We start from the raw sequence: 25304 nt of genomic DNA on the forward strand, positions 1-25304 counted from the left end.
TCTTCGTCTTTAATGCTGTATCATCACACAACAACCCCAGTTCATTGTATTTTGAATCCTGAAGCATTATAATAGCATTTTTGAAAACCATTTAGCTACTTGCTTGAGGCTGCAACAGCATGCTTGCCCGCCATTTTGGCTTGAGTGTCCACACCTTTAATCTTCACACTAGGGAAGCAGAAGCAGATACTTGTGAATTTAAGGCCAGCTTGGTCTACATAGTAGACAGGACAGCCAGCACTGTGTAGAGAGACCTTGTCTCACAAACAGTTGTTCATATTGGGGCAGGAAGGGTGAGGGGACAGTATAGACCCTAAACCCTACATTAGATGCATGTCTTGTAGAGAGAAGCGTGCACGACTGTAGGAAAGTTGGTTCTGCCAAGAACTGGGGAAGAAAGAAGGCAAGCCTTGGTGAATACATTTACCAGGAGCGTGAGCCTGGGGAGCTGCAAGGGAGAAAAGAAAGAAGAGGGGGTTGCTGCTGTGACTTGCTGTTGCTAGTGGCTCAGGCCTGTAAGTACAGGCTAAGACTGAGAGCTGAAGTCACTGGTGGTGGAGCACTTGTCTAAATATGTAAAGCCCGAGTTCAGTCTCATTCCAGTATGGCCAAGATAAAAGTACGATTTGTGTTAAAACAGCAATTCAGAATTAATTATATTGCATATTTGGGGAAAGGAGTAGGTCCAGACAGTGTGGGTGGGCCATCACAGACTGCTTTGGAGATACTTGAGTTATTTAATCAGTGGGTTGAAACTGTCACTGAACCTTACGATTTTTAAAGCCCTTTTGTGGTATTCAAGTGACTATTTTACATATGTTGCCTAAACTTTAGAATAGTCACATATTGATTGAAATTTTGGTTTCTACTTAAAACATTTCATTGAAACTTCTACATGTTGTTGCGCAGTTGACAGAAACAAGTTCAGTTGAGCAGTATTTAATGCATCTGATTCTCTGTCCTGGTTACCTTGTGTTACTAAGTCATTAGTAATTGTTGTAATTAGCATTTTTTTCCTTTACTGGGTACCCATGAGGTGGTCTTTTTTCATTTACATCTTGAATTCATTTCACATATTCTGTTTAACCACATTTCTCTTCTCTCTCTCTCTCTCTCTCTCTTTTCTTTTCATTCTACTACTTGAGCTCAGGAATCGTTGTCTTTGATCCAGCTCTCGAGAATAGCAAGTGGGTTGTTTTGTGACAAAGGAAGCACATTTGCAGTATGGCAGAAAATATAAAGAACTTGTTTTTAGCCATGTCTTAATTGTCTCGGTGTCATAAGGTAACTGAAGCTAATCTCTTCACCCTGTAAAATAGTTCCTTTTTCCTGCTGCTGGAAAATTTGTGATTTCATTCTGCCATGCACTGCCTCTCAGCCTTTCCCTTCTTGAATCCTGGCCTGTTTGTTTCTTCTTTATGTTTGGTGCTAAAAACAAAACAAAGCAAAATGAACATTGAATACAAGTCCATTGAATACGAGTCCAAATCTTACACTTTGTGATATGGCAGTCAGAATTCCTTTTCATTCGTTTCCAGATTCAGTGCTGCCTTCAGAAGGTTTGACTTGCCAAAAGGTGGTTCAGCAAGATGATTTTTGAGTGGAAGACACACTAAAGTCTGTCTTCTCCATAATTAAATGGCTTGCTTCTATAGAATCAAAAGACTATGTGAGACATACACTGCACCTCATAAATAGACTAATCAAGTCTGAGCCAAGAAGCCTGAGGGATTGTTCACTGACATGTGTGTACAAAGTGCCTGTTTTTGTGTTCATGAGCAGGATTGCGGCGAGTGATGTCACACTAATCTGGCAGGTGCTGCTAGAAACTTATTTGGTTTCTCATTAATTTTGTTCATGTGTATTCAGATATCTTTTACTGTTTGTGTGTGTGTGTGTGTGTGTGTGTGTGTGTGTGTGTGTATGAATGAATGATTCCTGTTCATATCCAGGTCCCATCCATTTGTTCCTGTGTTATGTTACACACACACACACACCGGATGTATTGGATCATAACCCACAGTTAAAGAGGCCAGATTTGAGATGACCAGTTGAAAAATGAAAAGAATAGCATGTGAAGGTGGGAAGGCATTTGAGCAGTTGTGAGCAAAGGCCAGAGTGGCTGCAGCAGTGTGAATGAGGGAAGCGTTCCTTCGGAGATGCTGGATATTGCAGGGGTCGGATTTTCACTACTTTCAACGTACTTAGGAAGTCTTTTTTTTTTTTTTTTTTACTAAATATACTAAATCATAGCTATTTTGTGCAGATTATTCTGACTGTTTAACGTAATATTGAAACTTGAGGCTTAAAAAGAGACCGGGAAGGCTGGTGCAGCTTGTGAGAAGGTAAAACTTCTTTGTTGGAGAAGTGTGTGGCTGAAGGATAAGGAGTTAAGTTGTGCCGTTCTTACCTGCACTGTGCTCCTTACCTATTTCTTCTAGAAAATGGGCCCGTTTCTCTTCCACCCAGCTTTGACTGTTACTGTTACAGCCCCGTCAGTCCCTGTGACAGACAGTTGGTTCATTCTCTAGTGGTTATTTTTTTACCTTTATTAGTTTTATTATAAGTGACAAGAGCTAAAAAGGAAATGAATCATTATGAAATATGTTTTTTACCTAGTCTGATCTTGTCCCTAAAAGAAGTATTCCAGTTGAGTTTCAAGTGTTAAATATGGCTAAATTTCATAGGTCTTTAGTCTGTGAGAGCAAGTGCCATTTGTCTTCTCTGCAGAGGGTGTGTACTGAAAAAAAGCCATCTTGATGTATTTCTGAGCTTCCTAACTACTGTGCTCAGTGAAACACTCTTCACTCTGCCTTTACAATATTCCATATGTACTTTTGAAGAAATAAACTGTATTTGATTTTAAAATATCTCTAATATATCTTTATGTTTATTTCTTTTCTCTCCAGTACCAGTCTTTTGATATAAACTTATCCCTTTGTAATAGCTTGTAGGTGAGGAGAAAATGATCTTTATTTTGTGGCCATTTAAAATAATACTTTGTGGGCTTGTGGACTGGCTCAGCAGTTTAATGTACTTGCCATAGAGCCTGACAACCTATGTTCAGTCTTGGGTCTCACCTATGGAAGGAGAGACTCTGGCAAGCTGTTCAGGCCACCTCACCAGTCCAGATAGCTTTGTAACATCCAGAGACGAATGCTAAAGTAGAGCTGTAGAAGTTTGAAGGGTATTCCACCATATAAATTCAGCTCGTACTAAAAGTGAGTGAGTGAGTGAGTGAGTGAGTGAAATTTTGGATTAAAAAAACAAAAAAAAAACCCACAAGTGCTATAAGAAGCAATATCAGAAAAAATAAACTTGTTCTAAGATTTCAATCGATTAATGAAGATTACAAAATGCTCATTGATTTCACAGAGTGAAAGTTGTTGGATTTTTTTTCCATTTTACTTGATTATTGTCTTGTATCTCTGTGTAATGCATGCACATGTGCGAGTGGACACATGAGGAAGTTGAGAGGATGGGGTCAGGTTTCTTCATCTCACTGAACTTGGAGCTAGACTGGTAGCCACAGGCCCCAGCCGTCCTCTTGTCTCTGCGCAGCTCACCCTCCATGTGACAATAGGGTCACATGTACAGTTATGCCTGGTCCTTTACATTCATGTTGAGGGTTAGCTCTTCATGCTTGTACAACAAGCACTCTTACCCCTGTGCCCTCTTCCAGCCTCTGGAAGTGCTAGTTTTGAGATAGAAAAATAATTTCTATTTTACTGTATACTTTATTCCTTCTTTTTGTTGTTTTGTTTTGTTTTGGGTTTGGGGAGGGGGATTGTTTTGGGTTTGGTGTGTGTGTGTGTGTGCGCGCGCGCATGCATGCATCCCACACAGGATTTCTCTGAGTAGCTTTGGCAATTCTGAAACTCACTCTGTAGACGAGGCTGGCCTCGAACTCAGAGATCCGCCTGCTGCTGCCTCCCAAGTGCTGGGATTGAAGGTGTGCAACTATTGCCTGACTTGAGTCTCCCTTTTTAAAGGAAGATCAGTGTTGAAGGTTATTTTAAACAAAAATAGAATAATTTTTTTATCCTAGCAGCATCCACTTTTTACAGTGCTGTGTGAGTTTCTTTTTCTCATTCTCTCTCTCTCTCTCTCTCTCTAAAACCCAGGAGTACTCTGAAGACAGTAACTCTGAGCCCAACGTGGATTTGGAAAATCAGTACTATAACTCCAAAGCATTGAAAGAAGATGACCCAAAAGCAGCACTAAGCAGCTTCCAAAAGGTTTCTATTTCCCAGCTGATTTTATGTCTTAAAGTTTGTTTGTCAAAGGCTGCTATCTCAGTTTTATCATTGCTACAACCAAATATCAGACTCACAACAAGGGTGGAAGTATTTACTTCAGTTCTCTGTTTAGGGTGCTGCAGTTCCTCCTAGCAGGGAAGCCATATTGGCCAGAGCATGTGTCTAGGGCTCCTCCCATCCCAGTGGACCAGCGCTGTGGTTTGAATGAGTAGCCCCCATAAGCATATATCTGAGTGCCTGCTCCTCAGTTGGTGAAATTCTTGGTCAGGATTAAGTGCTGTGTCCTTGGAGGAGCACAGGTACCTCTGTGGGTAGGCTTTGAAGTTCCCAAAGACCGTGCCAATCCCGGTGTCTTTCTCTCTCTGCTTCCTACTTGGGGATCAAGATGTGAGCTTTCAACTGTCCCTGCTCCCATGTCCTGATATGGGCTTCGACCCTCTGAAACTGTACACCTAAATTAAACAGTTTCTTTATAAGTTGCCTTTGCCATGGTATCTTATCACAGCAGTAGAGAAGTTAACTAAGATAACCAAGAAGCAGGGAGAGAGGCTGGGGCCTAAAGTGGAACTGGGTTGTAGCTCCCAGACTTAAATTCCAGTGATTTACCTCCTGTGGGTGGCTCTACCTCTGAAGGTTCCACAACCTCCCAAGACAACACTGTCAGTTAGGGACCTGTTGTCTCATACATGAGACAGACATTTTATATCCAAACCATAACAGGTGCAGTAAATCCAAAGTGATTTATTTCAGAAATGTGTGCGAAATATTTATGATCATTCTATCAGAAGGCTTGCAATATGGACAGCAAGCATATATTTCAGAAAGTTTGCTATTGTCTTTTCTAATCAAGCTGTCAGTGAAGCAGGGCCCTTGACCTAAAAGCCACAGTAGAGAAACATTCTCTTGGCCAGAAGTATTATTACTATAATCTTGTAGCTTCTGGGAACAGATCAGTTAATTTCCTGACTTCTGAACAGTGGTTGTTCTTAGTAAAGATGATTCAGGTAGGGATGTCCTTTCTGAGCCTGCTTAATCAAGTAAGTCCTCTCATGTAAAGAGCTTAAGTTGTCTTACTTACCTAAGGATCTCAAGAAGTCTGTCTTTAAAAACCTTTTTAAAATTACATTAACAACTAGTAAAGTCTGGGAGAAAATATTTTTCATGACTAGCTTATAAAACTAATTCACAACTTAGCCATTGGATGTCATTCAGAAATAGTACATTAATATTAAGACTAAAAATATCTTCCCATTTTAGGTTTTGGAGCTTGAAGGTGAGAAGGGAGAATGGGGGTTCAAAGCACTGAAACAGATGATCAAGATTAACTTCAAGTTGGTAAGACTTATTCTGAGAGAAATTAAACTCACCATGAGTAACTGCATGCAAGCCTCCTGCAGCAGAGCCCCATATGTCTCCTCTTAAGTCATTATAGTGACATCTGTCCATGTGTGGACTGTAAAAATAGGACTACAGTACTGATCTTTTCTTAACTTTTAAAATTCTAGTTAAAAATAATAATTTCTTTCCTTTCCTCCCTCTGTCCCCTCCTGTGTCCTCTCCCTGAAATGCTAGTTTTTTTAATTTGGACAGAGGATTTTAAAATTTTTTTTTTTTTTTTTGTATGAAGAACTTATTCTTTAGGTGTGTTTTGTGTATATTACTACATATTTACAGGTAAGTATTTAGGGTGACTTTTTGTAAATCTTACTTTGGAAGTTTATTTTAGAGTTTAAAAATTCTGTTTATTACCAAGACTGGGACCAACTACTTCAGCATTGTACCCGACACCTTTGTTGTCTCTCTTCCTACCATTAATGAAGATATCAAGAAGGCCTGAGTACCTTCAAAAGAGGCCTAGTGAAAAGTTTTCACCTCTGCCACTCTGGTCCAAGCTAGCATCATCTGCCATGTACATCATTGCAGTGGCTTGTTAGCTGGTCTTGCATCCATCCTTGTTGGCTGCAGTTATTGTCACAGGTAGCACAGTTATCCTTTTAATATATAACTCAGATGATGTCATACATTCCTTCAGATCTCCTGTGATTCTCATTGCCCCTCATTAAAATCCAAAATCCTTATCATGGCCCTCAGAGATCTCTTTGCTGCTGCCTCTGCCTCAGATGCTCTTCTCTCAGCCTTATTGCTCTGATCAAATGTTATTTGCCCATCAGATAGCCTCCTCTGCTGTTTCTGTTCTTTGTGACTTGTTTATTCATTTACTTTTCTCTATACCCTTCCCCACTGTAAAAACTGAGACCTGGGCTTTGTGTTCCCTGTTCTGTTCTTAGCACCTAGAATGGTTGCGGGCATTTAGTAGGTACTTACGTACTCTGTTGGGTATTCATAGATAAACTGATGTGCCGTGATAATATTTTCATAAAATGCCAATCATTACTTTCCTTAAACTGGCTAAACAAAAGTAAGGAGTGGAGGGAAATGGGTAGGAGATCATTTTCCCAATAAAAACTTGCTTCACAAACAGAGGGAGACCTGAATTCAATCCCTAAATTCTACATAAAAGCTAGTTATTTCTTTATTCTTTTTCCAAATGCCTTCTTCCTTTCAGTTGTTTCTCTAATCCCATCTCATTGCAGTGACACTCTTGTAGCCTCTTTCAGATGTACTCTGACTGTGTTTATCATCTCCTACCCTTAATAAGATTGGCTTCCTGAGCCTCTCCTGCAAAAACTATCAGGAAAATATTTTAGCACAAGTCTTTGCCCCAAAATTTCAGAACCATTCAAAACATGTACACTGTTAATATTTTATATACTTCAGTTAAATCTAGCTAACAAAGGAAAATCATCTATGTTGCATTTACCCTTTCTGGTTCCACTTCTCAAAGCATACTTTTGTTGCACAAAGCCCCTGTACTTTCTGTTTGTTTTTGTGATATTACACCAGTATTTCCTATATTTAAATTAAAAACTTGGGAAATATAGATGAAGCAACAGGTGACTAAAGGGCAAAGATTGAAAAAAAATAGTAACATTAAGTGCTCAGTGTCAACTCTGAAAATGCAAGGAAACATGATTCCTTTAAATCTTATTATCTTCACATAATAACAGTGGTTTTGGTTTGGGTCCATTTAAACAATGGACTGCCCTTAAGACTTGGTTTTTCTGTTTTACCTCAGACCTGGGAAGAGTAAGAAGGGGTTATCTGTCTCATTGTATCACCTTTCTGGTTTGCCATTTGCTTCTGTCACAGCATCTGTAAGTAGGAGCCCACAAGAGCAGCCTCAGCTATGTCTGCCTCTTGCATTTTCTAGTTGAATCCACAGTAGATTCCATGTAGTTGTACAGTGTGGGGCATACAGTTAGAAGGCATTCATACCTTTGCACCGTTCCTTTGAAAGAACTCAATAAAAGAGGATAGAAGCAGTGTGAGATTTTAGAGTGTAGACCAGATGATACAGTTAGACTCAAGTTGACTTACAGGACACACTCCCCAACTCCCTGACTGCCAACATTTTACTAGTATCCCTTTGTTTTTCCGGATCGTTCCTCTTTCCTGGAATAACCTATAAAACAGTTTATAAACAATCATACAACATAATGTTGCAGTGGCCAGTAACTGTCTACGTTGGAGTAGGACCCTGTATGGGATGGTTTTCTCTTTTAATTGAGAATAGGTTAATATATTCTCAATAGATAAATAGGCTTATATATTTATATATTCTGAGTACAGTTTCTTCTCCCAGATCCTCCCCACATCCCTGGGATGATTTTATTACATGAAATAAGTTCTGGGACTTAAAGAGACTTTTTTACTTCATTAGAAAGCCAGCTATTTCAAGGGGGAAGTGAAATATGTAACTCTTATTAAAAAGTTAGGGTGACTCTTTAAGGGAGAAATAGTTGATATCTGCATTGCTGTTAGCCACAACATTTGAAAGATTATAATCTGCTTTTGTTTAATAGATGTCTTGGTTTTGTTTTTTTTTTTTTTTTCTAATCAAATGTGTTATGTAATAAAGAGTAATAGTTGAAGCTTGGAACGTGTACAAATTTTTGTTCAGTAGGCTGGATTCAGACCTTTGTGTCATCTTGCATGTACCGGAACGTGGCTATACTGTTCTTCCTCCTTTACAAGAGGATATCATGAATTGTACCAGGTCCACCTCAGTGGGCAGTAATGTGTGCCGATCGTCGTCCTGGGCACAGGGCTAGCACACTCAGATGTCTCCACTCATGCATTTTTCTTTCCTCACAGACAAACTTTCCAGAAATGATGAACAGATATAAGCAACTATTGACCTATATTCGGAGTGCAGTCACCAGGAACTATTCTGAAAAGTCCATTAATTCTATTCTTGATTATATCTCCACTTCTAAACAGGTTAGACTTGAGTTTTTCCCCTTGATTCTGTCACTGTGTTATTTATAGTAACAGTTCTGTGTGTTTGGGGTACTGGTACTGTGATGGGTGTTTTTCTTTCTGAGATAGTCTCATGTAGCCCAAGCTGGCCTCTTAACTAGCTCTTGCTCAGGGGTGTCCCTGAGCTCCTGAACTTCCCCTCTGTGCCTTCCAAGTGCTATAGACAGGCATATGCCATCATGCTTGTCAAGGGCTTATTTTATTTTAAAGAAAAGGCCTTTTTACTAATTAGTAGTGTGCTTCAAATGTAATTTGTTCTGTTTTTTTGTTTATTTTTTGTTTTTTATTCTGGTACTAGTTAAAATTTAAAGGTAATAAATCTGGCCAATCTCTTTAAGTAGTATCTTTAAATCCTTAAACATTGCCTGTAAATAACTTGGGCAGACTAGTATTCAATTCAGATTCCATGAGCCTGCTATTATAGCTCTGTTTTTGATGAAATTGTGTCTGCATCTGAACGTAGGACACTGAGCATGCCAGACAAACATTCCCATTGAAGTTGCACCCCCAGCCTTCACTCCAGCCATTGGGAGTGTTAACTGAGCATCAGTCATGAGTTGTAATATTTGAGTAGATTAAAGTCCTTGAGAAGAACTTGCCCTTTGTCAGTCTCAGTAGGTGCTCTGTAAATGCTTCTATCAAGCGTACATGGTGATCTGATAGTGGGGAGGTGGCAAGGCAGATGGGTTCTTCTAGAATGTGGTGGTTAACAAAGATAATGATGTTTTTATGTATTTCATCTTTTTTTTCCTCCTGTGATCTTTTTTTTTAATTTTTTGTATTTTTAAGTTTTGTTATACTCTGCTATTTGAACAAGATGTTCTCTGTATCACCTAGTATCTCTCTTTGTGTTCCTGACCAGTGTTCTCAGAATCAGCCTAATCATACCCCCAACACATACACATACATACTCACACACACTCAAACACACTCACACATTTCTTTTTAACAAGATGTTGAGATAGTTCGTTGTCATTCTTTTTATTTTCCACATCTGTTCCTGGGAATAGGAGAAAGTAAGCCTTGTCACTTAATGGCAAAAGTTGTAAAATAAGTTCCATGTGAGAGTTCTGCTATATAGTGACTTTGAGGCCAGTGTGGCTGGTGGTACATGCCTGTGATTTCAGGACTTGACAGGTGGAGACATAGGCATAAGAAAGGGTTCAAGGCCATCCTTGGAAAGGAGGGTGAGTTTGAAACCAGCCTGGACTGCGTGAGGCATTGTATCTAAGTAAATAATACTAAATTAAGTGGGAAAATATCTTCTGTTGCTAACAAACAAGAGCTATAAAAATGTTTTTGGTACTCTGTAAATGTTATGACAAATGTTAGGGAAATAGAATAATTTTTAAACTTGAAGGTTATATTCTTCTATATGTTGTTATGTGAAAACTTTTTGCCTTTTGAAAGGACAAGTAGATACTGTGTGGGTAGCATTCTAGTGTCGTCAGTAACCCTGAGTGAGCAGGCAGCCTTTCCCAAGAGTGTCAGACTCTGCTGCTCTCCTGGTCTTCTTTCCCCTGTTACATAGAGATTTAGGGAGCCAAATAGAGGAGGGTGAGCAGAGGAACTCAAGATGGTGCAAAGCAATGGTTTTTATGGGGGGAAAGTCAACATTCAGATTAACAAAGTGATTAAACCACCAGCTAAAATTACACTCAAAAAAATAAGACTATTCTAAGACATCCACGAGATGTGATTTAAGCCTGTAATCCCAGGAGGGGATTTACATGAGAAGGATAAGATAGAGTATCACCAAGAGTTCCAGGCCAACCTTGTATCCCTGACACCCCCGTCCCCCACATGTTTCTTCTAGAATGTTGTAAGGGCTGAGTAAATAAAATGTATGTATATTTAGTAAAAATATAGCATAACATTCTATTGATATAAAATGAGTGACTAGGTTAGGAAGGACAGGACAGACATTACAATTGCAGTATTAGAACTTATGACCATGTAATTTACATGAGAAAATATATTTCTTGTTTTTACAAAACAAGCAAAAATATCTTAGCACTTATAAAGAGGTCTTAATGTTTTGGATTATAGAATACACTTGTGTAAGAAACAAATAGTGTATCTTACATGTATTAAAGTTCAAAGATGCACTTTTAGTTTGTTCAAATTAACTTTATTAACAGGTACAAATTTGCTGTTTACAATTATAGAATTCTGATTTTTTATGTCAGATGGATTTACTGCAGGAATTTTATGAAACAACACTGGAAGCTTTGAAAGATGCTAAGAATGATAGACTGTGGTTTAAGACAAACACAAAGGTAACAATTGCATTTGTTCCTCCTTTTGAAGAGTGGGTGGGTACCTTGAGCGATGTGCCCTAAGTATACATACCTCCTACTAAAAGCTTTTCATCTTGATTAATTTTTTTATAGCTTGGAAAATTATATTTAGAACGAGAAGAATATGGAAAGCTTCAAAAAATTTTACGCCAGTTACATCAGTCTTGTCAGGTAAAATTTCCTTACTTTTTTTTTTCTTGATATAAAGAAGAAATAATAGTTTATTTAGAAATGCTTGTGTGCAATCATTATCCCAAAAATAAAATTTGAAGATACAAGTTTTTAAAGGATCATGATCATGAGTTCAGGTGCAGCCTGGGCTATGTAAGGAGGCTTTGCTTGGGGTTGAGAATGACTTTTTCTGAGTTCTGCATTAGTTAGAGCAGTGGTTCTCAGCCTCCCTAATGCTGCGACCCTTTATGCTATGTCCCTGGTCATAAAATGATTTCATTGCTGCTTCTTAACTGTAATTTTGCTACTATTATGAATCATAAGATAAAGGGATCAGGACCTACATATTGAGAACCACTTTGTCTAAATGCTAGTTTCAATTCTTATCCTTTATGGAATAAGATGTAGTTATCAGTGAGCAGATAAAGCCTTGGTATTTACTTATTGCTTTAAGAATATGGGGAATCATTTTATAAATAAAAATAACAAGATATTTTATGTTCTGATATATAGCATATTTTTGTATATCATTTGTATCATTATTCTCAGATAAAATTTGGAGTGATGTTGTATATGTCTGCAATCCAATATAGCACAAGCTGTGCTAGGTGTTAAATATTTTAACGTGTCTAATGTGAGAGAAAGTATGTTGAGACAGACACATGGTAATTTGGTTATGATTTATTAGTAGATAATTAAACTGCATTTTAAGTTCAAAGACTTGATGAACAACAAATTTGGTTTAGTGTGTATAACTTCTGTTTAGTAATATTTGTAGCTGTATGACTGCAGGCCATATATGATGGAAGACTCACATTTTGAGAACATCTTCATAGTTAGCAGGTTAGCATTGAGGAAGTTTAGTGTATTTTATTTCCCTGGGTGCATTCGGGAAGTGCATTTTGATTGAATTTATGGATCGAAGGCAGTTGTGAAGGAACACCATTAGTATATATACTTCCTAGCTAAAAGTGTAAAACTGCATTATTTTTAAATTGCATTTAAGTGGGGGTGGGCTGTGCAAACATGCGTGTGCCACACAGTGTGCGCTGAGGTCAGAGGACAACTGTGGGATCGCTTATCTCCTTGACCATGTGGAGGACGGGTGGCCTGGCAGCAAAGGTCTTCCAAACCAAATTTTAGCATGTGGATCTGGGGAGATGGTGCAGTAAGTAAGAACACTTTTGCTAAATAGGCACGAATTCAGATCCACGTCACCCACTGACAGCAGTCAGCATGACCATGCATGCCTGTAAGCCCAGTGCTGGAGCAGGGGCAAAGAATGATTGCTAGCCACAGCCTAACTGAATAAACAGTGAGCTTCAGGTTCACGGAGAGGCCCTATCTCAAGACATAAGGCAGGAAATGATAAGACACCCAGTGTTTGTCTCTGACCTACCCAGGAATGCACAAGCATACACATATACAATGCACACAAAATTTTTCTCTTTTTCTTTAAAATATTTTATACACACAGAAATTTCTAGTCCCCTTTTTCCTATCCAGTAACAATATCGTAAAAACCTATGAAGGTTCCTTTGGTCACTATATAATTAGCCATGGTGCAGTAAAAATGTATAATGCATTTTGCCAGTTAACACTAATAAAAATTATTCAGTTGTCTCTGCATTCTGTCTTTACTAAAATCCTTGTTTTCCTAGACTGATGATGGAGAAGATGACCTGAAAAAAGGTACCCAGTTATTAGAAATCTATGCTTTGGAAATTCAGATGTACACAGCCCAGAAGAATAACAAAAAGCTTAAAGCGCTGTATGAGCAATCACTTCACATCAAGTCTGCCATCCCTCACCCACTGATCATGGGCGTCATCAGAGGCAAGTTTGGGTGCGAAGGGTAGGAGGAAAGATCTGGAGTCATTGGGGCTGAATGGCTCTTAGTCTGTTGTACTGACAGGAAATAGTGAAACATGAAAATCGTAAAGTAGTCTGAGAGAAATTAGCATGGCTTCTAGTTTTAAGAAGGTCACATAGTAAAAGGTACTATTTAAAAGTCACATTATTGGTGTCCCCCTCCTGAGTTGTAATGACATGAAAGCTTACTTACTCAGTAAAAGCCATAAATATTTGCAGTGAGAGCTGGTGTTCAGTGAGCTTGCTTTATGAGATAAAGATGGAAACCCTAGGATTCTGATGGCTATTGCCTTGCAGAGCATGCAGTTAAACCTCGGGCTACTGCCGTGCAGGACATACGGTTAAAAGCCAATGCAGTAGCCTTCATTTGGTCTTCATAAGTTAATCTTGTTATTATCTAGCTGGAAATGTCCTTTTTTTCTCCTGTTTGCTCTTTACAGAATGTGGTGGTAAAATGCACTTGAGAGAAGGTGAATTTGAAAAGGCACACACTGATTTTTTTGAAGCTTTCAAGAATTATGATGAATCAGGAAGCCCAAGACGAACCACTTGTTTAAAATATTTGGTCTTAGCAAATATGCTAATGAAATCAGGAATAAATCCATTTGACTCACAAGAGGTATGTCTGCTTTCTTCATTTCGCTTATTAGCTGATTAACTTTTTGGAAGTAAGAGGTACTCTTTAGTACATGTGGATAATTTGATTTTGTTTTGTTTTTCTGTTAGGCTAAGCCGTATAAGAATGATCCAGAAATTCTAGCAATGACAAATTTAGTAAGGTAAGATTTATGTTTCCCTAAGGCAAACCCCTTTAAAGCGGCTTACAGAGGGGAGGGACAGACAGCAGCAGAGAATAGTTGATGATCAACATATATTCTTTTGTGTGTTTGTGTAAAAGGCACAAAAGTTCATGTCTTTTATTTTTTTGAAGCCATTATTCTGTTTCTATTAGTCATGAACTATGTATAAAGTCCTACTTGGTTTGTTGTTTTGTTTATGTTGGTTCCCCCCCCTTCCAGTTGGCCTTGAACTTGTAAATCCTATTGCCTTGGCCTCTTCCAGTAGGCCCACCTTGGTTTTCCTTGTTTATTTGTTTTTGGCTTTTTTTTTTTTTAATTATTATTTACTTACTTTTTGCTTGTTTTCTTATTAGCCACGTGTTTGTGTGTGACATATCTGGCAGTTTTAACTGTCAGTGTCTCAAAACTTTCTCAATATTAATACCTCTGCCTACCTTAAGTCTAAATTAAATCATAAATTGGTCAAGGATAAATCAACAATTTTCAGTAAAAAGGAGCATAAAGAGCGCACTGTCCCGACGGCAAGTTACAAATGGCATTGAAACAGAGCTTTTGGGGCAAGGCCTGGTGGCGCACACCTTTAGCCCAGGAGGTGAGCGTGGGTGGGCCCTGGGAGCGGCCTGCAGGGCCGGTGCGGGCTGGCTGGGGCTACACGGTGAGGAGAGAACGCTCCATTTTAGCACTAAAAAGCAAGTGTTTGGGAGAAGTTTTGCTCTAAATATTTGCGTTGCTAAATAATTCTCCCATCGCTTACTTACATTTTAGATTTATTTTAATGCTTGTTGAATCAGGTTGATTTTAATTATGAAAGAGCACTTCTCCAATCTTTTTTCAAGAGGTTTAACTTATCTATATTTGCTATATTATTTTGGGTTGATTTGACCACAAATTAACATTAAAATACTTTAAAAATATGTTTAACATTAAGAATACCTTTAAAATATGTTTATAGCAGTAGCTTGCTAAACTAAAACTAAGGCAATAATGAAAGTTTTGATTAGAAATTAATGTTATATAAATTGGTTAAGTATAATAAAATACATCGAAGAACTGCTTTTACAAAGTAGGAATTATGCTGTATTTATTATGTCTTGTTACTCCAGGGAAGCATCTGTAGTGGAACTCAAAAAATTTGTTGTAATGATACATTTTTGTCAAAGCAAAAAATAAAAATAAAATCTACTTCATGGGGAAAACTCTTATAGTTAAAATATAGGTGTATGCAAGTGTGAAATAAAATATGCGTATGGTGTTTTCACTACTTGGAGACAGCCTCCTGTTGTGCATTACAGTGTGTTGGGGTAGGTAAGAAAGTAATACTTCCTAATTTTATCTTCCTAGTCAGTTGCCAGCAGACTAGAGGAAAATATTTGCTGTTGAAGCACTTGATCACCTACCCCTAACATGAAGTGACATTGCGACCAACAGATGGAAGCACAGCAGAGGGCGTGCAGAGTGGTTGATGATATGTCTTACATATAAAGCACTCAATGGTGCCATGTCCAGAAGGTCGGCTTCTTCCTTCTCAGCACCTTTAGCAATCTCAGAGTTCCTTACACGGTTGTTTGGAGTAGCTGCCAGATCCCTAAGGAGAATTAGAGACATAAATCAGCCGTTGGCCTTCTGCAACAGGGGGTTCCATCACTGTGTCCTCTGTACGTGCTCATTTGGCATTCCTGTCACTCGTGTTTCTGCTATATAGGTTGGTGGGACTTTAAGGGTAGAAAGATTTGAGAGTCAAGCCTTTTGAAAAGTTTTTGCAGTTGCTGGTAGCTTTCTAGAAGATATAAATTAGGAAGCTGTATTTTCTGGATCTTCTTCAGAAAGGATACACTTTTGTATTTGAAAGCTAAGGCCAAGCTCCTTTGTTGAATAATGTGCATGAAACCTGGTTTCTTTCATTAAGAACGATCCGGGACCAGAAATGCACATCAACTAATACAATAAACATTGTTATTGTCAACTTTGAATAAAACTAAGATTTGAGATTCTTTTAAATGACTAATGATTCTGTATGACATCTCCTCCCAAACAAAAAGATTGCTTTACTCTTTCCTTTAGAATAAACAAAAAAAATCACTCAAGTTTTTTGGGGTTATTTATTTGGTGCTGGAAATGTTTTTTTGGGGGAAGACTGTATGTGTGATTTAATTTTGACCTCTGTGAGAGAAACAATAATAAACCTAGGTTCTTGCCTATAAACATTGAGAAGTAGACTCTGGGTTAGGTTTTGATACGTTACTTCATATGTGGCAACATGTATGCTTTTTTTCTGTTAGTGCCTATCAGAATAATGACATCACTGAATTTGAAAAGATTCTGAAAACAAATCACAGCAACATCATGGATGACCCGTTCATAAGAGAACACATTGAAGGTATGCTGGCTGGCTGAATTCTGTTCTTTTCTTTGATCTTGTCAAGTACATGCTTTTAATGGGGTCACATGGGAGTAAATTGCCATGGCAAAGGAGAAACATATTCTCCTAAGTGCTGCCGTGGTTTAGGAAACTTGTATAAATCATTAGCAAGCTTCATATGAATACCAGATCTGTACATGGCATTCATTTTTCTTTACCTTTTTATTCTAATGTATATATTGCTGTGATTTAATTATTGGTGCTTAGAGTCAAACCTAACTTTTACGGTTTGTTAAAAAGCTGTAAAAATATATTGGACCCATAGATGATGTAAAGATGATTTCCCCAGAATGGGAGGTAACATTGGGAAGTTTTCTTAGCATAAGTAAGAAAAGCTTAAGAAGCTCTGCTGAATTAACACAGACAGACACAGTGTCTGTGTTGCAGCCTCTTACAGCTCTAGTGTTCCATCTGTTAAGCACTGTTGAGAGCTGGGCAGTGGTGGCCCACACCTTCAACCCCAGCACCAAGGAGGCAGAGACAGGCGGCTGAGTTTGAAATTAGCCTCAAACTCGGGGAGTTCAGGATTGCCAGGGCTAACAGAGAAACTCTGCTTTGAAAAGGGGAGAAGGGGGGAGAAACTATTGAGGATGCTTAAACGACCCTTTGACAATCCACGAAAATATTTAAATGTTAAATGCATCAGACAATTTTGAAGACTATATCAGAAGTCATGTTCTCTCGTTCCCTAGTTTGATTCTGCCACACACCCAGTTCAATAGGTATTTTTATTTTATGATCCTGGAGGGGTACTTTACATTGTAAAAACAGGAAATAGAATAGCATTATCTGTAATGCTATTCTCCAGTCTAGTTGTAATTTTTTTTTTAAAGACAATTGTGTGTGAAGAATTGTATATGGGCCAGGCATAGTGGTGCTTACCTTTCATCCCAGCACTAGAAACTAGACAGAAGCAGATGCATCTCTGAGTTCTGAAACAACTGGGGCTGCATGGTGAGGGTATGGAGTTAATGGAAGTGTGAGATGTAGCGCACTAGACTGAGAGCCCTAGGACAAGTCACTCGGCAAGTGAGTCAGCCTCTCGGCTGTGTTAAATGTTAAGGAAATGATGCACAGTGGAATGTGGAGAAGAGAAAACTGTTTCAGGAGAGTTACAGCATAATTAGAGAGCAAGAAACTGGGAGAGAGAGCCTCTCATCAGAACGTGCTTTCGCCACGCCTGGCTTTTCAAAATCTAAATGCCCTGTGTCTTTACAAAGGAAAATGGTTTGGTAAGGTAAATCATGTAGTTAGTTAATATGGCTTGTACTTACTTGAGTCTTAAAGACATTCACAGTTACAAATGTTTTTTTCTCTTTGTCTTTCAGAGCTTTTACGAAACATCAGAACACAAGTGCTCATAAAGTTAATTAAGCCTTACACAAGAATACATATTCCTTTTATTTCTAAGGTATTTGTGGATATTAGTTGTTTATGATTTGTGCCTACAATTGCAATATACTTATCTTCACTTTTTTAAAAGTGACTAACTTGTACATGTAGCTTTTTTCTTTTTCTTTCTTTCTTTTTTTTTTTTTTTAAAGTAAACTATAACTTTCAGACTTTACTTTGGATTTTTGAGACATGGGTTTCATGTAGCCCAGGCTAACTTCATTTATAGTGTGTGTGTGTGTGTGTATGTGTGTAGTGTGTGTACACGTATGTGTGAACTCATGTAACACTGTATAGCTGAGGATGATCTTGAACTCCTAATCTTTTTGCCCTCTTTTGTCTTCCAAGTGCCAAGTTACAGGTTTGAGCCACCATGCCGAGCCAGGGCTTTAAATTCTAATGTGAATTTTTTTAGTGTTACTTGATGTAAATTGCTTTAACAGAAAAGAGATTTAATGTGTAAGAGACATTACAAATTCTCGGTTTCTAAGATCCACTCATTGGCAGGCAGAGCAAGTGAAGTGATAATAAAGGTTCAGTTCCAAGCTCTGCCAACGCGGTAGGCGTGCACCCCAGTGGTAGAAGAGGGCTGAGGGCGGCACTTGGTGCAGAGCGCTCACCTACAGGACACTCCGATGGAATAGTAGATTTGTTAAAGATCTCAAGCCACGGGCTGGAGAGATGGCTCAGCAGTTAAGAGCATTGACTGTTCTCCCAGAGGACCATGGTTCAGTCCCCAGCACCCACATGGCAGCTCACAGCTGTCTGTAACCCCTGTTTCAGGGGATCTGAAACATAGACATACATGCAGTCAAAACACCAGTGTACATAAAATAGAAATAAATTAATAAAAAATCTCAAGGCAAACCTGGAAGCATATACGTCTAATCTCAGTTGTTCAGGAGACTTAGGTGGGAAGATTGTGAGTTCAAGGCCTACCTTGGCTACAGAGTAAATTTAAGCCAGCCCGGCTAATTTATTGAAACCCTATCTTAAATGTGGAAAGAGGGTTGGGATATAGCTCAGTGGTATAGTGTTTGCACAAGACTCTAGGTTCAGTACCCAGGATCATCAGGAAAAAATGTTCTTCATAAATGGGTTTGTTGTTCAGTAAGAGGGCACCTGCCTAGTGGGGGGTGGGGGCCGGGTTAAATCACTGTTGTAGAAAAGAGGGGAAAAAATAAATTGAATAAGGTAATAAATGTTATAACTAACACTAACCTCCTTTATTAATGTTTCCTTTCAGTGGTATAAATTAAAGCTATATGATTATATAATCATGAATTCATTTTTAATGTTAACTAGTAGAATTATATAATTAAATATTTTGTCTTAGGAGCTAAACATAGACGTAGCTGATGTGGAAAGCTTGCTGGTGCAATGCATACTGGATAAGTAAGTACTTTGATGCTTTTTTTTTTTTAATTGTGTGTGTTATGTGTATGTGAGTGCAAGTGCCTGTGAACACTAGAAGAGGGCATTAGATCCTTTGGAGCTGGAATTACAGATGGTTGTGAGCCACTAAACATCAGTGTTGGGACTAAGCTCAGGTCCTCTTGAAGAGCAGCAAGTGCTCTTAAGCACTGACCCCTATCTTCAACCCCCTGGGAAAATTTTTAAAATTGCAGGATGATGTGATAAAACACCAAGGCTGAGGGAACTTAGATATAAAGCATTTAATTGGGTTGTGGTTTCAGAGAGGAAGACTTCATGATGATGGAGCAGAGACATAGTTGAGGTCTCACATTTTGATTGACAAGTAGGAGGCAGAAAAGGAGTCACTGGGAATGTCTCTAAGTCTTTTGAAACCTAAAGCTCATCACTGTGACACACTTCCTAATGCTTCCCAAATAGTTCCTCCAACTGGGGATTAAGTATTCAGTGTATGAGCCTGTGGGAACCACTTTCTTTCAGATACCACACTAACCATAAACTTTGAACAGTGACGGCAAGGAAAGCCACTCAGTTGTAGATTTATCATAGAATACATAGTGATTTCTTTCTTTTGTAAATGAATGAAAATGCTGAACACATGATCTAGAAAGGTTCTAAGTCATTTTTTAGAAAGGTTTCTCATTCTGTATATGGCTTACATACTACTAAGAAATTACTTACTGGGCCAGGAACATGGCTTAGCAGGTTAAAGCACTCTGCATAAGCCTAACAACTTGAGCTACATCCCAAGATCTCATGGAGAAAAGAAAGAACCAGCTCCCAAAAGTTGTACTCTTAACCCCAAGTGCGTGTTGTGGCATAAACACACCTGTTTGTATGTATGCAATGATAATTTTCTGGATAGTTTCTCTCCCTCTCCCCCTTCACTCTCCTTTCTCCGCACCCCCCCCCCTTTTGTTTGTTTGTGAGACAGGTTCTCACTCTGTAGCTCTGGCTGGTCTGGGATTTACTATGTAGGCTGGGTTGTCTGCCTCTGTCTCCTAAGTGCTGGAATTAAAGATGAGTGCCACCATAACTAGGGTATAAGCACTGTCTGTTACAAAACAGTTTTGATATGCTTTAAAAGTATGGAGGTGTCATTACCTTTCATGATGTACCTGCCAGTCTCGTGAAGAATGGTAGCTGAGCCAAGATCTGCTGTGTTTTAAGAATTTAATAAGGCAATAAATGTTATAACTAAAACTAAATTCACTTATTGTAAGTAGGAAAGCAGGTTTGGGTTTTTTATTTTGTGTGTGTTGATGGTGTTTTGCTTGGCTGTGGTGTGCATGTTAGTTGGTGATGTGGTGGTCTGTGAATGTGCTTAGCAGAGATGACTGGAGACCTTGTTTTCTTACTTGTTTCCAGCACTATTCATGGCCGAATTGATCAAGTCAACCAGCTTCTTGAACTGGATCATCAGAAGAGGGGTGGTGCCCGATATACTGCACTAGATAAATGGACCAACCAACTAAATTCTCTGAACCAGGCTGTGGTCAGTAAACTGGCTTAACGGACAGCAAGCTTTGCAGACATGCTCAAGGCAACAGTGCAGAGATGTGATCCTTAAGGACTGGAAAGGCAAAACTCCTGTGGGTTGGTGTGTCCTGAAAGTGATTGGAGTTATGGCAGAAGTGCTTTTTTGATCAACTGGTTTGTGTTTTGCTGCTGCATTTATCCCAAGAAAAACAGCTTTAATCTCCAGAAGAAAACCAAAACACCATGGGATTTATGCTGTGTTGACATCTTGCCCTAAACATACAACACCATAGTAATTTGTCATGGGCAACATGACCAGAGAGAAGATTTTTGTCATGATTTTAAATACACTGACACGCTACTGTTGGTTAAATTTAAACATGTTGTACCTGCAGAAATTCTCTCACAAATAACCTGCAATAACTTGAAATTCATACCCTTTTGAACACTTCCTTTTCTCATGTACAAATGAAAATGTTTGCTGCATTTTGCAAATGTCAATTCTCCATCCTGTGTCCGTCTGTTTCTGTCCCTGCAGCTAGTCAAGGTTAGCCGACCGCACTTGCAGTGGCACACTGTCACCCAGGGCTCAAGCAGCGAAATAAACAGTGCAGCTCAGAAATTGTAGTTTGCTTCTTGATGTGTTTTTATTACATTTGGGGTTGCTCTTTGTTTTTTAGTACCTTAGAAATTTCAGAGTATTTTGTCTTCAGTTAAGATTTAAAGGCCTGAGAGCAAAGTCTCTTGTTTGCTTTCAGGTTTTTAAAATTAGTGTTCATTGGTAAAGTAAGAACTACTTTCTAACAGAGCCCTTGCATAGCACTTGTTTTGACAGTGATACTTTAAAGGATTAAGACTTTTTTTTTTAAAGAATGGTATTTCTTTTAAAAGGAGTACGTATTAACTCCCAGAATGTCACTTTAAACAAATATGCCAGACATAGACAGCGAAGTGAATGTTACCTGCATCGTGACCATGCCAGCAACCAACCATTGCCCAAAGCCTCTTGGGTTTGCTCTTTGAGAATTGCAGTCAAAGTTAATTTAAGTAACGTGCTACTAACTTTATGTTTATACCTTGTTTGAAAAGAGTATTAACAAGTGTGTGTGTCTTCACCCTTATGTGGCACCAAATACCAGTTTCAAAAAAATACCTAAATTTGGATAATGCAGAAAATATGCAGCTGGTTTTGAAAGCAATCCCAAAATAATTTTAAAGTGTTTTGTGCAGTGGCAGTATAGTTAAGAATGAACTGTGGCCTTCGATGGTGACAGAACTCAGCTCATTTGAATGTATTGAGTTTTGGATGTATTTGGGTTTTGGTTTTTTTTTAAGTTCACATTATCATACAGTGTCAAAAGAAGGAACTAAGATTAACATAATGTCCTTGGTTTTTCTATTGCGCATTATTATGTAAACAGTGAGTGGCAGTGCAGGAGGAAGACTGTGTGACTGAAGAGTGGCGGCCAAGAATTTTGATCATTAATCAGATTTTATAAACAGTAGAAAGAGCATGGACTTAAAACAAGGCATGCTTATTTGGTTTTGTCAAAATTTTACGAAAATATGTGATATATATTTATACTAAAACTATATAATCCTTAGATTTAGGAAAGAAGTCAGTTAATGTCTAGCAGAATAAAGCAGTATTAAATACAGATATAAGTTGGAAATTGTAGAAAACTGAAAGAAGACGAAAGATAAAATGTCAATGGTAGGGAATAAAACGTTTAAGATATTATAAAAGTATGTGTATTTTCTTCTCTTCTACGTAAATCATTTGTGAAAAGTGTGCTCACGTTTTATACAGGAGTGATATGAATTAGGATTTATTTTTCCAACACAATTTGGAGACCCTTTGTTACCCAAATAAAAATGACGAGTTTCTGTGCCTCAATCAGGTGTGTGCATGTGACAACCAGGACGCAAAGGCTCTCGGGGGCGTGTACTGTCAGGTCCTGGCGTGCCAAGCCCTGTGCTGCCTTCGCTGTTCACGGCAGTGTCTTAAGCCTCTAGAAGGCAGCATGCTTGTTACCCTGCAGGGAGCTAGGCAACTGTGCAATGACTCCTAGAGTTGTAGCGGAACCTGAAGCTCTGTGCAGCTTCCGCGGCGCGGCCAGCCCGCCTCCTGTGTCAGTCCTTCCCGCAAGCTGAGAATTTCTTTTCCTCTGAAGGGCTCTCCATGCAGCCGATGTCCTAGAGTTGAAATCTCACTGTTCCATCCCTAAACGTGGTTGAACTACACCAGTCTGATGTTCTGCAGCACTTTCGCGTATGCACTGCAAGAGCTAATTTCTGTTTTGCTCTTGCTCTTAAGTTAGCATAAAATAGTTTGTTTATCCCCATGTCGTAAAGTGATATAACTTTTTCATGTGAGAATATAGCTGTTGTAAGCACACATGAATGTGCTTGTGTTGGAGGTAAGAGCCTGATTTCATGGGGTAGTCAAAGCCCCTTTCACGGTTGCTGCTGGTATCATGTGCTGTTTGTTGGTTACTTTATTTAAGATGTGTTTGTCCGTGTTTAAAAAACATCTGTTCTTGGTACTTAAAGGGCAAAAGTGGTAGCAATTTTCTTTTAATCAAAAGACTATATAGTTCCTCAGTAAACACTGGTGAGTACACAGTATCTTGACACTGATTAATAGATGCCTCTGATACATAGAAGGACCTCAGAACTATGCTAATCATTTCTTTACTAAAGCTTTTGAAAAATAATCCTTTTATTTTTATTTTTTAAGTTAAACCTGAAAGGGTTTCAATTATTTAGGTCTTTAAAGTAAGAGGCGACGGTATAAAACAAAGTTTGGCTTCTGTTCTTTCCTAAGGATTTTTGACTACAAAATGTCTAACATTCTTGTCTTTCTTTTCTTCCAACTAAGATCTAACATTGGCCTGGAACTGCAATCTTCCTGCTTTCCTCCTGCAGTGCTGGTTCTCTAACAGTTTTAAAGATACAAACACCATTTGAGCCAAGATATAGAACAAAAAATAAGATTTGACATTAGCTGTCAGCTGTCATAGCTTGAGGTACAAGGCACTTGAGGCTCTCCTGGGCTGCAGAAGACCTACCTCAAACCAAAGTAAATAAAAGTTAAAAAACAATTCTACAAATTCTACAAAATTCTACAAAACCTAAATTCTAAGTGAATGTCTAGTAAAGCAGACATTACAAATTCATTCCCAGTTGCCTCTATTTTGGAATCCATGGAGGCTGCTAGATCCCTGAATTGCGACAGTCTTCGTGAAAGAGCAGGAAAGCCCCTTCCTGCGGCAGCAGCAGTTACTTTTGCAGCATCTGCCACACGCACCCCACTAACATGAGGATCAAGCAGTGGACACCAGACAAAATTAATGTGGACCAGGAAGTGATGTTTACGCAAATCTGTTCACTCTCTGTGAATGTTGTCAACTGTCTCGTAAAGAATTTTCAGTTATTCTATGTTTTCAGACAGTACTAAAAAAGGCAACTTATAGAAAACCATAGTAATTTCTCTTAGGACAGATTTTAAAATCTCAACAGATTTTAGGATTTGGAAGCAACAGGAGACAGGCAGGTGGAACTCTGAGCTTGTGGCAAATCTGGTCAATGGAGCAAGTTCCAAGACAGCCAGCTGTCTCATATAACTAAAAAAAAAAAAAAAAAACAAGTCATCAGATTTGATATAACCCTGTCTCATATAACCAAAGAAAAGAAAAAGTAAGAAAGATAGTCATCAGATTTGATCAGGTTTGTAACTTTCTGAGAAATATTTAGCTTCAACAATGGACACGTTAGCCCTATTCAATCTATAATGCTTAATGTAAGACAATATTTTCAGGGCATTAAAAAGCCCTAGGACCTTCTCCACGATTTCAAAAATTACACCTTTTCAAATATTAGCAATCTTAAAGAATTTTTTTAAGCCATGCCAAGGCAAGACTGCATAGAGCTACTGACCTGGCAATGCTGATGTGCCCACTCATAAAAATTCCCACTTATACTACAGAGTACAGTGAGGAAGACCCTAAAGCCCAAAGAACAACAAGAAGGACCTTAGAAGAACCAAACTTTTCCATCTCATTTACACAAAGACTAAATGTCTAAACTGCGGAGTAATAGGCACCACCACGACCAGCCTAGAGATTTTGCCATGTAACCCTACCTGCCTTGGACAGAGAGCTTAGAGACTTTTAAAAGAGCTATTCATTTTAATCGACTCAGGAAAGCATCAAGAACTCTATCGTGTTCAGTTATTTCTCAAACTAAGACAGCAATGGACAGAACAGGTTTTTCTTTGCGTTATGCAATTGGTGTCAGCAATTTTTGTTTTGCTTTTGCTCATCTCACTCACTGGGTAGGAGGAAGTAGGTGCCTGGGAACAGCAGAGGATGGAATTAGAAGATCCGCAAGTCAACACTTGAGAAGCAGTCTGTGTGCAAGACACATGTGTGGCATGCTTAGGTAGGTGCCAGAGGTTTTAAACTCATCTGCAAATACAGATGCCGTATTGGCAATAAAAGTGATAAAATCTGCTTCCTATCAAGAGCGCTAAGTCACAGCAGCGCAGTGATACAAGAGATGGGTTTGACTGAGTATTTCAACATAACACTTCTGTAAAATAAGTCGAATGTTTTGAGAATGCTTCTCAAAAAACATAGCTCAGAAGTTTAGTCCTTTGAAGATGAAATTTTTCTTTCTCTTAGGATTGCTTCTAGCACTAGTAGAGACGTTTGCCCTCATGGAAACTTGTTGAGTCATCTATCCTGGCTTGACTAATTATACCCAAATGTCATGTAGGAGTTATTCCTTCCATGTG

At 38.6% G+C, this 25304-nt stretch overlaps 1 protein-coding gene across 2 annotated transcripts in view; it reads left to right on the top strand.

Moving 5' to 3' along the window:
• Positions 1 to 22252, top strand: part of Cops2 (COP9 signalosome subunit 2) — a 28871-nt gene extending 6619 nt beyond the window's left edge. Inside the window, exons 2-13 of one of the 2 annotated variants that reach the window (XM_021655938.2) lie at positions 4125 to 4238; positions 5517 to 5594; positions 8475 to 8600; positions 10808 to 10918; positions 11033 to 11110; positions 12772 to 12946; positions 13423 to 13601; positions 13709 to 13761; positions 16062 to 16159; positions 17530 to 17612; positions 18930 to 18988; positions 20396 to 22252. In XM_021655938.2, coding sequence (XP_021511613.1) covers positions 4125 to 4238; positions 5517 to 5594; positions 8475 to 8600; positions 10808 to 10918; positions 11033 to 11110; positions 12772 to 12946; positions 13423 to 13601; positions 13709 to 13761; positions 16062 to 16159; positions 17530 to 17612; positions 18930 to 18988; positions 20396 to 20540 — 1299 coding nt within the window. In that variant the 3' untranslated portion in view covers positions 20541 to 22252. The remainder of the gene's footprint in view (positions 1 to 4124; positions 4239 to 5516; positions 5595 to 8474; positions 8601 to 10807; positions 10919 to 11032; positions 11111 to 12771; positions 12947 to 13422; positions 13602 to 13708; positions 13762 to 16061; positions 16160 to 17529; positions 17613 to 18929; positions 18989 to 20395) is intronic. The other variant, XM_021655940.2, reaches the window with a different exon arrangement.
• The last annotated feature ends 3052 nt before the right edge of the window (positions 22253 to 25304 follow it).

The sequence above is a fragment of the Meriones unguiculatus genome, chromosome 18 (genome assembly GCF_030254825.1).
Source record: "Meriones unguiculatus strain TT.TT164.6M chromosome 18, Bangor_MerUng_6.1, whole genome shotgun sequence".
In the NCBI taxonomy this organism is placed as follows: domain Eukaryota; kingdom Metazoa; phylum Chordata; class Mammalia; order Rodentia; family Muridae; genus Meriones; species Meriones unguiculatus.